Genomic DNA, 19,404 nt, shown 5'->3' on the forward strand with positions numbered 1-19,404 from the left:
CAAGAAGCGACAAACAGTTGCGCAAATAGACTTTTAAAAATGTTGTACAAGCCATGAAAATACAAAACAAAAGCAAACATAAATAAATACATGAAACGTTATAGAAAGCAAGGCATTGCACAGCATACAAATAGTATGTGTATAAATATTATCAATGCTCAGTTGCTAAAGGTCATCTATGTCAAATTGCAGTGGCAACAACAGCAGCAGCGGCAGCAGCAGCAACAACCTGTTGCATTGCATACTAAACAGAACTCGTTATTGCAACAGCAGCGATTAGTCTCCATACAAAAAAATTAATTGCGAACTACAGGTGAAAGTTGCACCTTAATTTACAAAAATACATTTTAATTGTTATTTTAACAAATTGTGTACATAATAGCAGGTTTAACAACCTTAAAACAGGTGTTAAAATCATTTAAGTTAGGCAAAATTATTGCTGCTGTAGATTGCAGAGGGCCGCCGCGACAATCAACATTTCGTTGAGGTGCCCCAGAAGCGACGTTTGCTGCAACGCACAATGATCCAGCATCTTAAATTCACGCAGCATATCGACTGCCTGCCGCATCTGTGTGCGACAGGCGGGCTCATTTACGCGCAGCGTTGGCAGTTGCAACTGTGGGGCACGCGTGGACGAAAGTACTCCATCCGTTATCGACAGCGTTTGCTGGTTGGCCAACTGGCCACTCAAACGCTGCTCTTCGTATTTGCTCAGCGACTGTTTAGGCTGAGCATCATAATCCAGATCCTCATCGTCAATCGCATTAGTCTTGGGCAAGCGTTTGACTGACTTGCCTGGTTCCGCGCACAGTGTTAGATATTTGGGTATGACGTCCTTAAATTGGCTCGCCTCAAACAGCTGCAGGTCGTCGCAATCACCACGAAAGGCATCCGACACAAAGCTGATAATTCCTGAAAGGGAATTTGAGTATTAATATTGATAACAACTGATGCTCGAAAGCAATTGCATTAGTCACCATTCGTATTGAGGCACAGTATAAACTTGTAGCTGGCGCAACCGAAATTAAGCGTTTCACTCACATCCGTCTCGACGCACTCAATCAACGAGCGGACATGCAACAGGTTGGCTCTGTAGGCCAGTGGCAAATGTTTGAGGCGCTCCGAGTAATGCTTGCCATCGGGCCAGCGAATGAGCGGACGCAGACAGCGTGTCAGCCTACTCAGGGTGCGTTTAAATGTTTGCTCAACATCCGATTCGCACAGCTCGAAGAGCTCGGCGAGCAACGTGAAGGGTTCGTTGAGACGCAGCTTACGCAGCGTTATGCAACAGTCCAGATGCGGCAAATTGGCAAACTTGCAAATGTGACGCTTGAACAGTGGCAAATGTGAACTGGAGATGCCCAGATGCAGCATGGAGGCCATATCAATCGCACTCAATGTCATGCTGCGCATCGTTCGTTGCTGCATATCGCGCTTGAGGAACACCGCTTGTCGCACAGCTGAAGCCACAGCGGGCGCTGGTGCAGGTGCAGCATAGGTTGGGAAGGATGAGGTGGTGGCGCTCGTAACTATCGGTTGTCTTGTCGTTGCCTTGATTATCGTATTGGGTGGCAGGGAACTGATCGCATCGCCTAGCGATTCCTTTTTAATGTTGAGCAGAGGTGTTGACCAAGTAGATGTCCCCGCATAGCTACCTGACTGCAGTACATATTTCGGTGTCTTGACCAGTGGAGCACCTGTGAAGATTTATATTTGAGAGCAGCTAAGATACACATATATTTTTTAATACTCACCAGTTGATGTATAAGCGACTCGTTTCATACTCGGCTTGATGGGAGAACCGGCTGGTATCTTGCCGAGCGCAATGCTTGTGCCTGTTAGCTTCTGTTATGCATATTCAATTAATTTAAAAAATATAATTTAAACATAATTCGTCAATGATTTCGAAGTGAAACACATGTTGTATGGACTACGAGATTATTTTCGAGCAGCTGATTTGCGTTTTTATACACAAATGGTTGCCACATCGCCATAAAACAGCTGTTTATGCATTTTATGTATGTATTCTGTCTGCAAATGTTTGTATACCTTTAACATTTGTTGTGGCTGCAGTGGCCCTTTAGACCGGAATACCACACTGGGCGTTATGGGCACAATTCCTTCCGGTGTCTTGCGATATTTAACTATAGTTAGCGACATTTTACCGTGCAAATCGCAAACTTTCCACTTTTTATTAAATAATATTGCACTAGTTTTTCGCAGCGTCTCTCTGCAACCCTTCGCCCCAGACAATATCGATAGGCACGCGACAATGTGCGACAATCGATAAGTGCTGCCAAGCGACTTTTATTATGACACAATTTTTACCAACACTGACAACAGCCAGTTAAATCGGCGCGCCTTTTGGTTTTTCCATTACATATTCAACGTTCGACGCGCTACGATCGAAACCTGCTGTAAAAATCGGCGGCTTTTCGTCTAACTAAATTTAACTGCCGTTTTAAATAGATCGGTTAGTGTTTTGTTATAAATAATTATTTAAGTGCTTAAGAGTTTTGATTACACAATCCTGTATAATTGCAAAGCAATTTATATTATAAATTATATGTTCGAGTAGACCAAAAACAATATAAAAAAAACCTTCAAACCAAAACTGTGACCGTGAATATGCTCAAGACCCAGAAAGAAATAAAAACAACGTGCACAGCAAAGTTAATTAAGCGATTTTCATGCAGCACAGCGCGCGTTTTACAGCTTACCTATAAATATATTTTTTTTTATTATTTTTTTCAGTATTTATCACAAGAACAACACAAAATAATCATTATCAGCAAAAATTGCGCATCCGACACTACTAAAAAGATAAACAACGAGAATGCCGCGCGTATCAATGAAATCCGATAAGAGAACTAAAATTAATGTGGCTCATGACTCGTTCATTAAGCCAATTAATGCATTATAGTGAAGTAAATAAAGTCGATAAGCCAAAGGTCGCTGGTTAAATTATACAGTTGAACGCACTCCTCTTCCCCTACCGAGAGGTTCATCTTTATTTTAATTTAATTATTTCTCTACGCTGTTGGGCTTAAGCTGCGTTTTGTTGTTGTTACGCTTACAGTTGCCAGATAAACACATATTCACACACACAAACTCACACCCGCACACACCCACACCTACAATCGCAGGGTGCGTACACGTAATTGACTCAGTGTTTCTTTATTATGCGGTTTTCCGGGATTACTTAATAAAAAATCTGTTTTTTGTTGACAAAAGGCGGGCAAAGCGTATTTATAAAAACAGTGAAATAATGCTACGATCCGTATTGATATAATACTTATTATTGACTGTGCAAAAATACACAACAAGCCACTTACCAAGTGTGGCATTCGAGGTATTGGTGGATTCTCAATTCTGACTATGCATGGTATTCATAATCTGCATCTATTTGTGAGAACTTTATTTAACTTTAGTTAATTTTGTTTTCTAAAGTTAAAGTTGTTGTAGTTATAATGAAAATCAGTTCAGTTTTGACCAAGATATGGCAGCGGAAAACTTATAGCTAGTCCAATCTCCGATTTCTGAGCAAAGAATTTCGAGCAAAAATCGTGTCTAAAATTTAAATGTAGTACTAATCCAGAGGTCAAATCTTAATCAAAAAGCCATTCCCAATCTAAATCGGTTCAGTTTTGTCCGAGTTATTCAAAATTGTAAGACCCCTTAACTGCGATTATAGATTAGATTAGACTTAAAGACAGGCCGATATGCGAATTTTGAGATTAGAATTACTAACTGAATTTCATTTAGATTTAATTTTTAATCTAAACATCAAACCTTAATCAAAATGTAAAAGCTTTTGAAAATTGGTTCACTTTTTACAAAGTTAAAGCATTCTGGAAACTGGAATACTGGTAATATTGGAATTTTTCTCTTGGTGTATAATGCATGCATATTCCATCTTCAAATATGTACTCAATCGACATTTAAAAACTAACAAAAGCGTTATTATTCGTAGTACTTCACTGAGTCAATATGTATCCGATACAAGGCCCCTCCCCTCGACCACTCTCCCAGCCTTTGTTTATCGTTCAACATTTGCCACATTGCAATTACCGAGGCTCTTCGCAATTTGCGAGGTGTTTTTTTTTGTTTTTTTGTTGTATTTTACACGCTCGAATTGAATGACGTAGATTCGCCTCAGGCATGGTCTGAAATGAGAACTGCGAGTATTTAATGATCCAGCTAGCAAAAACATTAACACCTGTGTTTCACTGCACTTATTAACCTTTCTAACGAAAGCCATTTTGCACCTTTATTAAGTGTTTTTTATGGAACGAGTAGGAGACAAGTATACCCTGTATATTCAAGACCCAAAACTCTCTCTCTCTCTCCAAACTATGAAGAGTAGATTAATCACAAGTCCCCTGACTAACTTCCTTAATCTATAAGCGATTTCCATAAGTTTGCCTGAACAACTTTAATGTTAAATATATACGCAACTGAAGTACACAAGTTACAGGGTATATTTCAGCTGTGAACACTCAACAATGTCATTTCAACTTGCGGTTATTTTAATAGACATCAGAAGCCGCAAGGCGATTTGCGTTTTAATTGCATGTAATTGTGTCTTAAATGCACATATTTCGTTATAGAAACCATTACACCCTATCAGTTATACATATATAAAATTTTATGCTTAAGCCTATCAAAAAAATGCTATTAAATGTATTATGGCATTTTAATGAACTGCGATTTGATAAACTAATCACAATTCGAAAGTCAAATTGCTCAAATCGTTTGTCATACGCCAAATTCAGAGCACTGAGCAAAAGCCAGCAAAAAAAGATACGATGAAAAAAAAACCAGAGTGTTTAAATAGGCAGCTAACGACTGGAGAATACACTGTTTTTAAAGTTACAAAGGTGTTAAAGATGTTTATTCTTGTTTTATATATTTTAGTTTAAAGATACAGGAGTGAATTCTAATACTATAGAATATTATTAGATTATAGTTTACTGAGTTGTGGAAGTTGGAAATGGACGTATTACATATACCACAGAGTGACCAAAAGAAGTCTTTTCATAAGAAAAAAAAAAATATAGAGTTTATCTATATAAGAAGCAATACTCCATTTTACATGTGCCAAACAAAGTATCAACATATATTGAAATTCCATTAAAAAAGAAGTCAAGTTGCGATCGGCTTTCGGGGTTGAGGGAATTGGCGTCCACACAGCGCCTGCGTAACTGTCAACTGTTGTAAAAAATCAATAACACAAATGTTAACATGGCTAAAATGCAAGAAAAAAAAAAAAAAATACGAACAAACTCGAATCGCATCGAATTGAATCCGACTCGCACAGCGACTGTGACTGGCAACTAAAAATAATAATAATAATAATACAAAAAAAAACAAAAACAAGTTGTCAAGTTGCCGGCAAAAACAACAACCAATAAAAAGAGGCAGAAACAAAAACAAAACGCATGCATTGTATTAGCCAAAACGATTGACGTTTGATTTAAGGCGCTGCAACGTTCGGGCCAATGGCATTTGAAGTGTGCAAAAAAATCGTGCAACACATTTGGCTAATAAAAGCTGCTAATGAACGCGTTGAGGCGTTGACTGTTTTGATGTGATTTGATTTTATCATCTCCATTAGCCAATGGGAAGCCAATTTTGTCATCAGAAGGAGGAGTGAACATTTTATGGGCAGCATGCCACCAAGTTGGTTGATATTTTATAATAGATGTATTGAGTTTATATGCTCAACATTCTACACTTTTCGAATGTGTGTTTGTGTTTAATTCTTGACTGACTTGGCTTTTTAAATGAAGCTCAAAAAAGCATTCGAGGTGTTAAGAGCCAAAATGAAAAATGTTGCATGTATAAATAGTCGTCAGTCAATTAGTTAACTAAGATCTCCAAACTTACCCACTTAAGAGCAGTCAAGAAATCATCGCATTACTTAATGACCATAAAATGGCCATTTTAAATCCATTCATAGAATCTGCAGTTGCTGTTCATTGAAAAATGAAAACTCCGTCTAAAACCGAGGTGCATTCATAAATATTTAGCAGGAATTGCTAAATTGGGCAGTAAATAGTCGCTAATTTAAGCAGTACAAGACCAATTTTTCTTTAGGCCTGGTCAAGCCTGATCATTTGGCCAATGCCGGTGTAAATTATGTTGGCTTACTGAGTACACTCAACGAAGACCGCGTGTTGACTACAAAGTTAAGCGCCAGTTCGTGCAACAGATAGGCAAGTGGCGGGGGAGTCGGGAGTGGGGAGGGGGAAGGGGCGATGTAGATGAATGTTCGGACACTTAATTTATGTGTGCACAAAGTAAACATTTTGCCTGCCATTTGCGACAAAGACAAAGTAGTTGGCCTGGCCGAAACGTGTTGGTTTTATTAATTAGCTCGAAGGCGCAAGCAGACCCCTACTCAAGGCAACTCCATCGAACCATTCAGCCATAAGGTGCATGCCACTTGCCAGTTATGTGATCAGCACTGTTCGCTGGGGAATAATGCCTGACTGCCTCACAGATGCGCATTCTATCTGCGCTTTATATCAAACTAACATGCAACATTAAGTTGCACACATTTTAAAGTCACGTTTTCAGCAGTGGACATGATTTAATGATGTTCAACTAGCAATTCTCTAGCTGGATTAATTAGTATAATTATGGTTTCTAGGAGTAGATATAAGAGTTAAGGCCAAAATGCACTTACCGATAGTAGGAATGAAATAATTATTCTCTCATTGTTGTCTCTGCCTGCTTCTCTTTTGCTACAGCAATAATGACTCAATTTCTTTCACTTTTCAATATGCGAAAAAAGAAGATATCAAACTGAAGACATTTCTTTGCAGCTCTTTGGAATGGAGACAACAAGTTCGATTTCTTTACCTTCAACTTTAACTTTATTTTATATTATTTTTTATCATATTAGTTTGCTTGTTAAAATTTAATTTTTTAAAAGCGTCGCGTATTTGGACAGTGCTGCAGAGCGCCAAAAGCAACAAAAGAACCACATTGCAAAGTGCACATCTATTTATCTTTTGTGTGACCAAGAAAAGCAACAACAAATAAAATGCACAACTTGCACTTGTGCTGGACATTTCTATGATATTGTAAATTTTGCACGTGCATTTTGTGCTTTAAATGCAGCACAGCAGCAGATTAGCTTCCAACGAGTTAAAGACGCGCAGTGTGTGACCGTTTGCAATATGTCAGATGTGTGGAATGTGTGTGGATTGAGTGGATTGTGTGGATGCGGTTGGTACTTTGTCTTGTTCTTTCTTCTCTCTATTCGCTTTGGGCATTTGTATTTGTTAGTTGATGTTTGTAAAAGTAAAAAGGAGTAAAAAGGACATTTAAGTAGGCAAATATGTAAATTGTGGTCCAAATTCCAGTTAGCATATATTGATATTTTTTGCCACAACTTGGCTTAATAAATATAATTGATAAACAACAGCTTTGGGTATTTGACGGTGTCACGTAATCGACCAACACCCAAGCCAAGTGTTGCAGTAGTAAGTAGTGCCCCCCAAGATGTATTAGGCTGTCAATCAAGCGCTAATTGGACACCATTTCAAGCAACCCACTGCCGCCGCCCCCACCCCCCACACAAGTCAGTGTGACGTGCAACTGGTGCGGGCTTCGGTTGCAGCTCCATTGGAGAATTAACATAAGAAATGCCAACAAATTGCACCAAATAACAAAGCCAAAAACGCAAAGCGAGTTCTTTGCGTATTTGGTTTCGTTAAATGTGCTCCAAGCGTGAAAACGTGATAGAATTTCAGTTTTCGTGTTTTATCCATATAAAAAATTAAAAATAAACAGAATAAAAAGAACTGCAAGATCGCAATTCTTGAATCGCAGCTTGGATTTGGTAATCAACTTGCGAGCCATGCAACGTTCAAGATTGCTTTTCAACGATATTCTCAGGCAGTCCAATTACAAGCGACATGCACATAAATAACATTTTATTAAGTGCTAATTTCTGTTTTGGTAGCTCCAAATTTGCAGCTGATCTCGTCCAGGCGATAACTTCAAATTTGTTAGCTTGCCGCGCAAAGAGCTGCTCTCTCAACCGAGATTGGCGCCACAGATTGTGTTGCATTGCGTCTGCTGAAGCTGGGTGTGGTTAGTATTGCTGCCAGTTACCAATTTGGGCTACCAATGGTGAAGGGAATCAATTTGGGTATGGGCCACGAATCGAAATTCTTGAAATTGTGTAATAATATGAAAGATAAGTTATATGTTTGAAAGCAAAGAACTCAATGGCATCTAAAGTTGGAGATAACACAAGAATGTTCTATGTGCATACCGATTTTGTTCAGATTTTAGGCAAGTTAAGAGTAAAAAAAGTATAAAATAAATCCACATTTATTAACCTTAGAACTAAATAAAAATATGGCAAACAAATATTAGAAATTCTTTATTTATTAAAATCAGTTTAAGTTAACAAAAAATATTAGTGAAAAGAAATTATTTTGTTACAAACATATTGCTAGGAAAAGATGTGTGAAGTGTTAAGAAAAGGGTATGTTGAAGATACAAATGAAAATGTAGAAGAAATCTTAACAGTTGTAGCATGAACCAGTTAGTAAAATAGGAAGAATCGAAAACTGTTTGAATAAAACTATCCATCTCTATATCTCTTTAGCTAGCTTTCCACACTCTCTGCTCTTTCTGATATGTCATATATTCTACTACATTTTAACTATCTGCCCATCTTGTAAAGGGCTAGAACGGCAACAGCCAAAAGCAGCACCACAAAACCCACACTGCCAAACAAAGCGATTGACTTGGATCTCTCCACCACATTCTCATTGTTCAAATCACGCACAATTGGCGGCTCGTCCTGCAGCTCCATATTCGGCATAATCACCCTGAACATAATGTGAGATAATTCCGATGCCTCGGTGCCATTGCCCGGTGTATTGTGTAGAGTATCCCGTCTCCGACGCTGTGCCACGCCAGGCAGACAGTCCTGCGCCGTTGGCTGGCAATCCTCGCGCTCCAGACAGCCCGTTATGCGCATGGACATGACCAGAACATCGCCGCTGTGCATGCCCGGAAACATGACGGCTCTGAAGTGCAGTCGCTGGCCCAAAGGCAACTCCGAGCTGGGTGGATGGGCACAAATGCTCTGCATGGCCGGATTGAGGCAGCCGCGTGGAGTGATTAGCTGAGCGCTATTCAAAAGCTCGCCGGTGGATGAGATGCGCTGAAGTTGCACATCACTGAGCTTGGTATAGTTCCAGCCTAGAAAAGAAGGTAGAGAATTGATTAGCTGATGGGAGTTTTAGCACTGAATGCCTTGATTTAAAGCTTAAAAGCTATTTCAAGTACTGAATTCAAGTCCTTATTTGATAAAATAAGTCTAATGAGAGCTTAGAAATTTAGAGTTCCCTTACCATCGCCAGCAAGGACATGTGCGCGCAGCAGCAGCTCCTCGCCCAGCTGCACGGCGCCATTGCTCTCCAGATGTCGCGTATATCCATTCGAGCCCCTTCTCAGCAGCTCCACATGGGTGCGAAAGGCATTCTGATTGCCACCATGAGCATAGCTGCCAGCGCTGCGTGCCTGTCTGCAGAAATGCATGGAAAACTATACTCGTACAAAGATTCCATTTAAATACTCACACATCATTGGCCACGCCCATTTTCAGGGCATGTGTTTTGACCGCGACACGCTCCTGGGTCTTGCAGTGCAGCGTTAGAATGGAGTCGCTGCCAGTGCGTAGTCCCCTTATAGCTGGGAAGCGCAGACGCAGGCACAAATCCTCCTGGCCACAGGAGCGTACGCCACAACGCTCAAAATCGGAGCCAGCAATGTCCAAAAGCAGAAAACTGCGTGATAGTTTCAGCTCGCAGTGTTTACCCTGAAAAGCGTCATCGGTGTTGTCGTTGTCCAACACTGGCGCTGCACCCAAAAAGCTGTCCAACTTGAGCACTGCTCGAAAGTAGGCGCCTTGCAGGCAGCGCATATCCTTCAGCTTCAGGCGCAACTGTTGCTGCTGCTCCGGATTATGCTCAGCGGGTGGAAGATAAACGGGTGCAGGAGTCGACGGACGCTGCGGTGGTGCATGATAATCATAGCCAACCGGCGACACTAGCTCCCCCTCATTATCCTCGCCCGGCTCCTGCACAATTATGGGACGAGGCGTTGTTGTGGTTGTCGTTGTTGTTGTCCTTGTCGTGGGAAAATGCGTAGTGCTGCTGGCACTGGGCTGTGGATAATAATAGCCAGCGAACTCATCGCTGTGGGTTTTGGGGAAGTCAAAGCAAAAGTCAAGAAATGAAATATCCAAATTGGATCTGTTGAACAGAATTAAGTTGCTTAAGAAAAAAGCTGCCTGGCTAAACATTCTGAAGTTTTATCAAATGACCTTAAATCTAGCATAGTCTTACTATACATCCTATACATAAATGTTAATTCCATTTCTCTACGCACCTTGGCTTGGGACTCTCAAAGTTGGGTCGCTCTTCATTGCTGGGTGGCAGATAGTGTTGACTTAGGGGTATAAAGGAGCCATGTCCTTGGCTAGCAGTCTTCAAGCTGCGATTATCAATGATCTCCGGCAGACTAAACTCAGTCGTGGCAGGAGTTACCACTGCCACTGGTGCGGGAGTCACCGGGCCACCAACTGCTTGTGGAGGTGGTGGTCCATATAGAGCAGATTGTGGCCAACTTGCCAGTTGAAAGGGGACTTGTCCATGCAGATAACTGCCGTACTCGGAGGGTGCCGCAAAGAAATGCGACACATCCGCTTGGGTTTCCTTTAGCAGCAGCAAAATGGCACTAATTGTTATCAAATACGTCCAATTGTTTGACATTCTGGGTGTTTACTAACTGATCGCCGAATAAGTGGTCGCATTTTTATAAGCTAAGTCGGCATAATCGTGATTTCAATTGACCCAAATGTGGCCCTATGTAGAATTCAATTTTAAAGTTTACTTTCTATGTAGCACACGATTTTGGTGTACAACTTTCCTTGATCACGACATATGGGGGCCGTAAATTTATTGGGTCAGGTTATGTAAAACTAATTGCAGTTAGTACTCCCTAGACGATTGAACGTTTGGACGGTTGGATGGATCAACACACGTTGTTTTTCTTTTTGGGCATCCTCAGTCGTCAATTCACTTGTCGCAGCTGAAGTCACAGTCACAAATCATTTGATCATTTGACATGCCGCTTGCGGACAACTAATGACAACACGCATTCATCGCATTTTGGCCGCATATTGCAGATATCCGTTTGAAATGGCCAAAAACAAAAACAAAAACCACAAACAAAAAAAAAAAACACTAGCGCCAATCAAACTTAACGAGCCGCCAGCAACGCCAACACCGACATCGATGTCGGTAATGTGCCCAAAGATGGTCACACAAAGTAAAAAGTCATCGGTAATAATACTAATACTACAAACAAAACAATAATAGCTCCATCTGGCTACAAGTACAACAATGCTGCACATACATTTTTCATTGACTTATGATTATTTCTGATTAAATATTTGCCCAGTTATTCTTGTGTGGGAAGTTATTATGAACTGGCGGAGGGCTTATAAGCTTAACAATATTGTGCGGGGTGCATAGACACCCAAGTAACCAAAATGGCAGCTGGTGAATCATTTTCAGGCCAGAAGACTCCTCAAGTAATACAATTTCCTTAGACAATTATAGGCTTATAGATTAGATACCTTAACAATAATAACTTAAATGAAAAATTCATCTGATTCATTGCCATCCCAAATATTAGTTAGGATCAGTGTCTTGTGGCATATTTTATCTTCTCATTTTATTGTTACTTGAACCACTAAGTACAATTAGTCCGTTAGTCCATGTGCTTAATGCTTGAACTAACTCCAAAGACTTAATCGATTATCGATTAGTATTGCCACCTAGCAATACTTTACACATAAATTGGTCAGTTTTAATCCCTGCTTTTATCTCTTGCGAAATATGCAATTTCTGATTATTAATTCATTTTTCATGTACCCATTTCTCAATTTATGTGCTCAATTTGGTCCTATTATTTTTTTTTGCCTTGCGGTTTAAGTCTCATAATATTGTCATTCATAAATTTAATGTAATTTCAGACATGACATTTATGATTTGAGGCAATTATTTTCGATTATAATTGTTTGTCTGTGGGGCTTAAGCACACGACTACAAGACTCGGTTCTTCTTGGTTGTTTTCGTTGTTGTAGTTGCTGTGGTTGTGTTTGGTTGCTGCAGCAGGTTTGCGACTTGACGGCCAAAGCAAAACCGATTTCCAGCATTGACATCGACAGATACGGATACAAATACAGGTACAGATACAGATAAAAATCTCTCATGGGTAACGGCACCCAAAAGATTGGCAACAAGGTGCAAAACTTTGCCACATCAGCCACAAATCGAATGGCAATTAATTGATTTAACATGAGCAGCGCCTCTCGCAACAACCACCACACACTGTTTGCGCCATCGAAATAATTAACGATACCCAAAAATAGGCAGAAAGCAATGGATATAGCATATCGGATATCGATGACTGCAATTAGTGCCTTGCCATCCAAAAATCAAGAGAAAACACTAAACAAGATCACGCAAGGCGTAGTTCCGTTATCTCTGTGAATGAAATTAACCAGTTTTGTGACGTCAACTTTCATAAAACAAAATATGGGTGTTCTTTAATGAGATTTACGTGATTTGATTTAACAACTATCAACTCAGTTTGTAAATAAAACAATGTGTCATTTTAGCTTTTATCTCTTTTATGACATGCCTGCTCGTAATTAGTTTTAATTTATGCAATTTGGTAACTCTCATTTTCTAGGATCTCGAATTGGGCCACATACCATGCCCGGCACCTCATTCCCAACGAATAACGACAATTTCTGCAACGGTTTTCCCATGGCGACCACACAAGCGGAACGACTGCTCCAGGCGCAGAATCGACGAAAGTTCAGTTTTCCGGCCACACTCCACTCATCGCCACTGCTCGAAGTGGGCCAGCGGGAGTCGACCCGCCGACGGCTCAGCAATGTCAGCGATGTCGTCACCCGCAAATTATCCTACTCGATCGGATGGAAAGCGGCTCAAATACCTGCCCAGGACATAATTACACAGGTGGACTTATGCGCTCAAGAAGTTGTTGATATTTTTATGAATTTGTTTATATTTTATATTTATATTATTTTGCCCAGGGACGCTGTTTATGTGGACAATATATAAAGCGGCGCCTGCGACGCTCGGGACTGTTTAACAAAAAGTTGGGATTGCAACGAATTCGCAGCATGTTGGGCAACAGCAATATATCTATGGGTGTTGTGCGAGATGTCTTTCCAGCGGTGCAAGTGGTGCGTATAACCCTCAGAAAGAGAGAGAGAGAGATTTAATTTTACTTCCCAGTTGGGCGACGAACTGGAACGGATGCATCCACGTGTCTACAATGGTGTTGCACGACAGATTTGCCGTAATCCTGGCGGCGAGTTTCACACGCCTGACGCTGTTAGTTTGTTGATGGGTGCTGTGGGTCGTGAACTGTTCCGGATTGAGATCACGTGGAGCAAGGTGATCTCATTGTTTGCTATAGCCGGTGGCCTGTCGGTGGACTGTGTGCGCCAGGGTCATCCCGAGTATTTGCCAAAGCTAATGGAGAGCGTCTCCGAAGTCATTGAGGATGAACTTGTACCATGGATCAATGAAAATGGCGGTTGGGTAAATAAATAGTTATATACTCTACTAAATATGAGTTGAGCTAAGCAAGTTGAATAACCTTTTCAGGGTGGCATTAATACGCATGTCCTGCCAACGACAAACAGTCTTAATCCTTTGGAGTGGACAACGTTGGTAATTGGAGTCGTCTTTGGTTTGATTTTACTTATCATGCTTTTGCGTTTTATTGGTAACACAGTGATTCCAAAAATATACGAACGATTCTCGAGATGATTAAAAATAATGTAGAGTTAAGTTATGTTAATTACAAGTCTTGTGATTGTTGTGAATGCGAAACCTAACAGCCAATATTTATTTAAAGTTATCCGCCAGTTAACAGTGTGGCCATTGTGCATAAGGCAAATAAATACCGCGCCTAGTATTTTTAAGTCTGTACTGTATCTGTATTGTCTGCACAGTTAACAAAATAACGAGGCTAAGTCGATTCTAACCTTATTTGCTAATATACTGTGCAGAAAGCTCGTACGCTTCATACGTTGTAAGCTTTACAGTAAATATCGATAGTTTTGTAGTCGTAATGATTTCGAGTTGCTCGGCAACATTTTCATAACAGCTGTGTTATTATTGTATGTTGTATTCAATGCAGACTCAATATGACAATAAACGTTAAGATATCTTTAAGCAACATATTAATTGTTAAACAAAGCAATTTTCAAATGAAACGACAAACAGTTTCTCAATTTATGCAAAGAACAGCGAGCGCTGTTGTTGTGTCTGTCTCGCTCTTTGAGAGCTTTTATTGCGTGCTTTTTTGGAGCTCGATCGCAAAGCGGGCAGCGCAGCCAAGCGAGCAGCAGGCAGCCAGCAGCAGCCAACTGAGCAGCTGAGTTAACGGCGCACACTCTCACGCGTTAGAACAGCGGGCCGCTAAATTGTGTGACTGAGACAGAGGCGGCAATTCCCGTACGTTAGCACAACAATAATATTTCGTGTTGTTTTTTTGTGCCGTAGATTTCTCGGTTAAAAGTTCAAAGCAAAGTGAAGCAAAGTAAAGCGAAGCGACAATAAAAACACACGCGCTACAAATAAAAAGGTAAAACAGCAACAACAAAAAAACAAAAAGACAGAAACACAAATCGAAAAAAAGCGAAAAGAAAGCAAGCTTGAAAATCAATCGCACAACAAGTTTTTTTTTTAGTTGTTTTCTTTTGTGAGCGCCGTTCGTGTATTTTGTTTGCCTGCTCTACGCTTTGCGCGCAACATTTATTCTCGATTTTGTTATTTTGTATTGCACATGTTATAGTATATATAAGAGCCAAACCACCTCCAAAAAAGCGCAAAACTAGCTGTAATAATACAAAAACAAAAAAAAAAAGCTCAACTTTTACACAACTCGTCGCATGCAGCTGAAGCTTACACGAAACGAGCAAGGAGAGTGGAAGCAGAGGAGGCTGCAACAACAGTTCCACCAAGCAGAACATTGCTTGGTCCAATGACAATGGCCATGGCACCCACCAGCACCACCAACCCCAAGCCCACCCCCACTCCTAAGCTGGGTAAATTCAAATCCTCCTCACTGGACCATGAGATCTACACGGCGAACAGACGCAGCACCATTGTGACCGCAGCCAGCGACTGGAAAGCTTTGCGATCACCGCTCAATGGCACCCGATCCGTGCATGTGGGCAGTGCCGGCGGAGCGGCAGTGGCAGGGGCAGGGGCCATACCGGGGCACATGACGAGGGCTGCCTCCACCTCATCGCTGGCGAGCAGCACACGCACTATGACAAACTATCAGGAGCACAAAATGGAAATAATTAATCAGGTAAGCCAGTTCGATAAACACAAAAAACCGCCTGCCGAGAGCGTTGCGACTTGAAAATACCCTGTAAGACGATGACTTAAAGTGACAAATTAAGAAAATGTGGTTAGAAAATACGCTTTGAGTAGGTTACTTAAAGTTTGTAAGTCGAGTTTCGACTACGCAATACCCAGTGCAAAAAATAACTAGAGTATATTAACAGCAGAGATCTTGTTAAAACAAAAACAATCTTAAGAAAAGAATATAATGTTTACAAGCAAAATGTTCGGGTTTCCTTTGCGCACTGATAAATGAAAATGCGTGCCTTCTTTAAAGTTTACAGGGTATATCAGAAAGCTGTGCAAACAAATTGCATATTGAAATATTTTGGTACAAATTTAGGTAAATAAAAAAAAAACAGTTGGTATCGTTCTTTTGTACCCATTAACATATAATGAAAAATTAAAAAAAAGACGAAATTATAAACTAGAAGTGGGCGTGGCACAAGCAAGCGCTATATAGACTTTGATAGGGTAAACTTACGAAATACATATTTATATCGCATGTAAGTTTATTTATTTATGTTTTTAGCAAATTGTTCATTTCAGCTGATAACAATATAAATAATCTAATATGACTGCATTCTTTAAGTTGAAACATGTTTGCATTTATTTTTTGTTTACCATTAAAATAATATTTGTGAAATATATTTACCCTGTCAGCGATAGCGGCGAGAAATTGTTTCATTTGTTGATCGTATGCTGATAAAAATGTAAAATTTGTTAGCACGAAAAGCGGGTTCAATAATTTAAACCAGAGATAAAGCACAGCAAAACGGAAATGGCATTGAATAAGTGCTTCCAAGTAAATTATAGAACAAAACTCACCGATCATAATTCATTCAAAACTTGTCATCGCCTGTTTTTTCTTACTTTCCAAACTCGACAAACACGTGTCTCCAACATACATACACGGTAAGATCGGGGTGAATATATACATGTATACATGTATCTGCTCGCTTCGCTTATCATGCTGTTTGCATGTGTATAAATAACGATTAAAGTAGATTGTTCAATATGAAAATGAGGTTTGGCTCGCAAAGTCTGTATCTCCTAACTGAACTTGATGATAATTTTTCAGTCAGTGATCAATAACATGTCAAGGTATATTTGTACTCATTAGAAAGGTTATATCGAAGATGACTCCTTCTGCCTGTTACATACATTTACACATTCCATTATACCCTAATTACCATTAATTTTAATGAGTTCAGGGTATACAAAGAACCAACAATTAAAAAGCAAGGGTACTGTAAACAAAAAGTTCGCTCTAAACAAAAAAAAAATGATAGCAAATCAGCAGCAAACAAAACCAAAAATTCTGAAAATTTAAAAAAATAATGTACAAAAATACGATCGAAATACTAAAAATAAGTTTACATAATACGTGGAAGTCGAGTGTTCTTTTTTCTCTTGTTGTGATAGATTAATCAAACCGAAATCGTGAAAACACTTAACTCTTCAGGTGGTAATAATAATGTCTACGCTTGGAGAGTGTTGCAAATAAACAGAATTTGATGGATTTATGCTCTGAAAGCGTATTTTAGTGTAAACAAGCTAAATACGAAGGTATTTAACCGCTTGTTGGCATCGTGGCGGTGTTGTGTTAATGGCTTCAACATTCGATAGACTTGTCAACATTTCAATAACCGAGCCAACCCCCAAGGTCAAGCTTTTTTTTTCGGGCAATGTCATATGTCAAGTTGGCGCCAAAGACATAAGTTGTTGTTATACAATAGTTGAGCATGACAAACGGTAATGGTGAAAAAAAAATATAACTAGATACACATATATACCAAGTGTCGATAACAATTGCGAGCGGCATGGCATTGTAAATTAAACAGACATATTTCACTGACAAATTTATATATATTTATACTATATGAAAGCAACTGCTCCGCGTAGATCCCAATTAAGAGTGTGGGATAAGCAAACGTTTTGTCGTGTTGTGAGAAAATCAATTGAATTGTGAGACAACAAAGTACAACAAATGTAGTTCTGTTTTGGGTCATACTGGATAATGACTAACACAATGGTCTGGAAATGTTTCGACTTGTTTAGCTTTCGGCAGAGCACGTGCTATCCACTTAATAAATGCATATTCCATTTCTCTACAAGGCCAAACATCCCTTTATATAATACTGAAGGGTGAGCTGGGTTAGATGAGGTATTATTGAGTTTAAAGTTTAAGCAGGTAATTCACCGATATACTTTAATGAAAAAGCTACTCTTGAAGATGTTGCTCTAAGTTATTCATTAACTAAATCAGCAAACTTGAGTATATATTATTACAATGGAAAGCTGACTACACATAAGATATTTCATAGTTGAGCATTCCCTACTATAGCAGCTCATTTTTGCTATTTGTTTAATTTTTGCGGCAAGTGCACTTTATGTGCTACGCCGGCTATCAAAAATATTTCAGAACTATCTTGAGGTGTGTACAATGTGTGAATGATATTTAGCAGGTGTCATTCACTTCACAGTGATTTGGGCAAGAACCTCAGAAGAGCAATAAGCTGTTTTGATTTGGCCGAACATCTGAAAATTGCTATGAAAACGCTTGCCAAAAACGATACCACGAAGCACACAAACAAATTGAGAAATAGAAAAGCACAAAAACTCAAATATTTTTGAACTTGTTTTCCGGTGATTCCGGATAAGCGGAAATTTTGACAAGCCCATTGATATACGCGCCTACAAATCGGGTACTCTCCATTGGCACTGATTGCCCTCATGTGCGAAAGATCAAAGGTGGAACAACAGACATCAGTTGATTTTTGATTTGATTGAATTGGTTATTAATTGAACTTTGTGATACACAATTCTTTTTTCTCTCTATTCTAGGGCAAGTGCCTGTGTGGGCAATACATCAGAGCGCGACTGCGACGTGCCGGGGTACTCAATCGCAAGGTAACACAAAGACTACGCAACATTCTGGAACCATCATCCCATATCGTCTACGAGGTGCTTCCAGCGCTTAATAGTGTGAGTATACCCCTATTATTTATACAAATTGAGACAGACTAAGACTGGTGATAAGACGAGTGGAGAGCATTTCAGGAGAAAGACTCGACTCTTTTTCTCTCTTCTCTTCCCCATTAAAAACCTATGGCTAACGAATCATTACTATTCACAGATGAGCGAGGAACTGGAACGCATGCATCCGCGCGTCTATACGAATGTCTCTAGGCAGCTATCACGTGCTCCGTTCGGTGAGCTGGAGGACAGCGATATGGCGCCGATGCTACTCAATCTGGTGGCCAAGGATCTCTTTCGTTCGAGCATCACGTGGGGCAAGATCATCTCGATATTTTCCGTGTGCGGCGGCTTTGCCATAGACTGTGTGCGTCAAGGACACTACGACTACTTGCAGACCCTTGTCGAGGGCCTGGCCGAGATTATTGAGGATGATCTGGTCTATTGGCTGATTGATAATGGCGGCTGGCTGGGACTACAGCAGCATATACGACCTCATGGCGGAAAATTCACATTTCTTGGCTGGCTGACGGTGTTTGTGTCCGTTTCGGCTGGGGCTTATGTTTGTAAGCGCATTGGCTGTTCGTTGTATTCGTTGTTATTCTAGTTTCGGGTCGAATTAGTTGTAATTGTATCCCGTAGTAGTCATAAACTTGTAATCATTCCTGCTTAAAGTCGTTTCATAGCTCATAAAGAATTCTGTTTAATGTTTGATATCGATATTGATACTTGTTATATTGTTTTTGTAAATATACCTAACTTAGTGCCAAACGCATAGAGCAAATAAATTACATAAAACAAAACTTGGACAGTTTAACGTATTTTACTTGCGTCACACAAAGACCGACAAATTTATAATACCCTTGCAGTAATACAAGCACTTAAAAGAGCATTTTCGGACATTATGTTTATCATTTGGCTTTAACAG

At 39.9% G+C, this 19,404-nt stretch overlaps 3 protein-coding genes across 3 annotated transcripts; 1 reads left to right on the forward strand and 2 right to left on the reverse strand.

Annotated features, from left to right (window-relative positions):
• Positions 1–331: 331 nt before the first annotated feature.
• On the reverse strand, positions 332–2,194 carry LOC6559873. Its single transcript, XM_001985790.2, has 4 exons — positions 2,050–2,194; positions 1,755–1,845; positions 978–1,697; positions 332–912 (listed from the first exon to the last, which is right to left on the reverse strand). Exons 1-4 carry the CDS (start codon positions 2,158–2,160, stop codon positions 434–436), a joined length of 1,401 nt encoding a protein of 466 aa, XP_001985826.1. The 5' UTR covers positions 2,161–2,194; the 3' UTR covers positions 332–433.
• Positions 2,195–8,622: 6,428 nt separating this feature from the next.
• On the reverse strand, positions 8,623–10,805 carry LOC6559168. The gene is made up of 4 exons (XM_001985791.2): positions 10,423–10,805; positions 9,612–10,229; positions 9,384–9,556; positions 8,623–9,231 (listed from the first exon to the last, which is right to left on the reverse strand). The coding sequence occupies exons 1-4, from the start codon at positions 10,803–10,805 to the stop codon at positions 8,687–8,689; spliced, it is 1,719 nt and encodes a 572-aa protein (XP_001985827.1). The 3' UTR covers positions 8,623–8,686.
• Positions 10,806–12,795: 1,990 nt separating this feature from the next.
• On the forward strand, positions 12,796–19,273 carry LOC6559169. The gene is made up of 7 exons (XM_001985792.3): positions 12,796–13,088; positions 13,166–13,318; positions 13,371–13,679; positions 13,746–13,907; positions 14,953–15,462; positions 18,345–18,485; positions 18,637–19,273. Exons 1-7 carry the CDS (start codon positions 12,819–12,821, stop codon positions 19,081–19,083), a joined length of 1,992 nt encoding a protein of 663 aa, XP_001985828.2. The 5' UTR covers positions 12,796–12,818; the 3' UTR covers positions 19,084–19,273.
• The last annotated feature ends 131 nt before the right edge of the window (positions 19,274–19,404 follow it).

The sequence above is a fragment of the Drosophila grimshawi genome, unplaced genomic scaffold (genome assembly GCF_018153295.1).
Source record: "Drosophila grimshawi isolate 15287-2541.00 unplaced genomic scaffold, ASM1815329v1 contig_1367, whole genome shotgun sequence".
NCBI lineage: Eukaryota > Metazoa > Arthropoda > Insecta > Diptera > Drosophilidae > Drosophila > Drosophila grimshawi.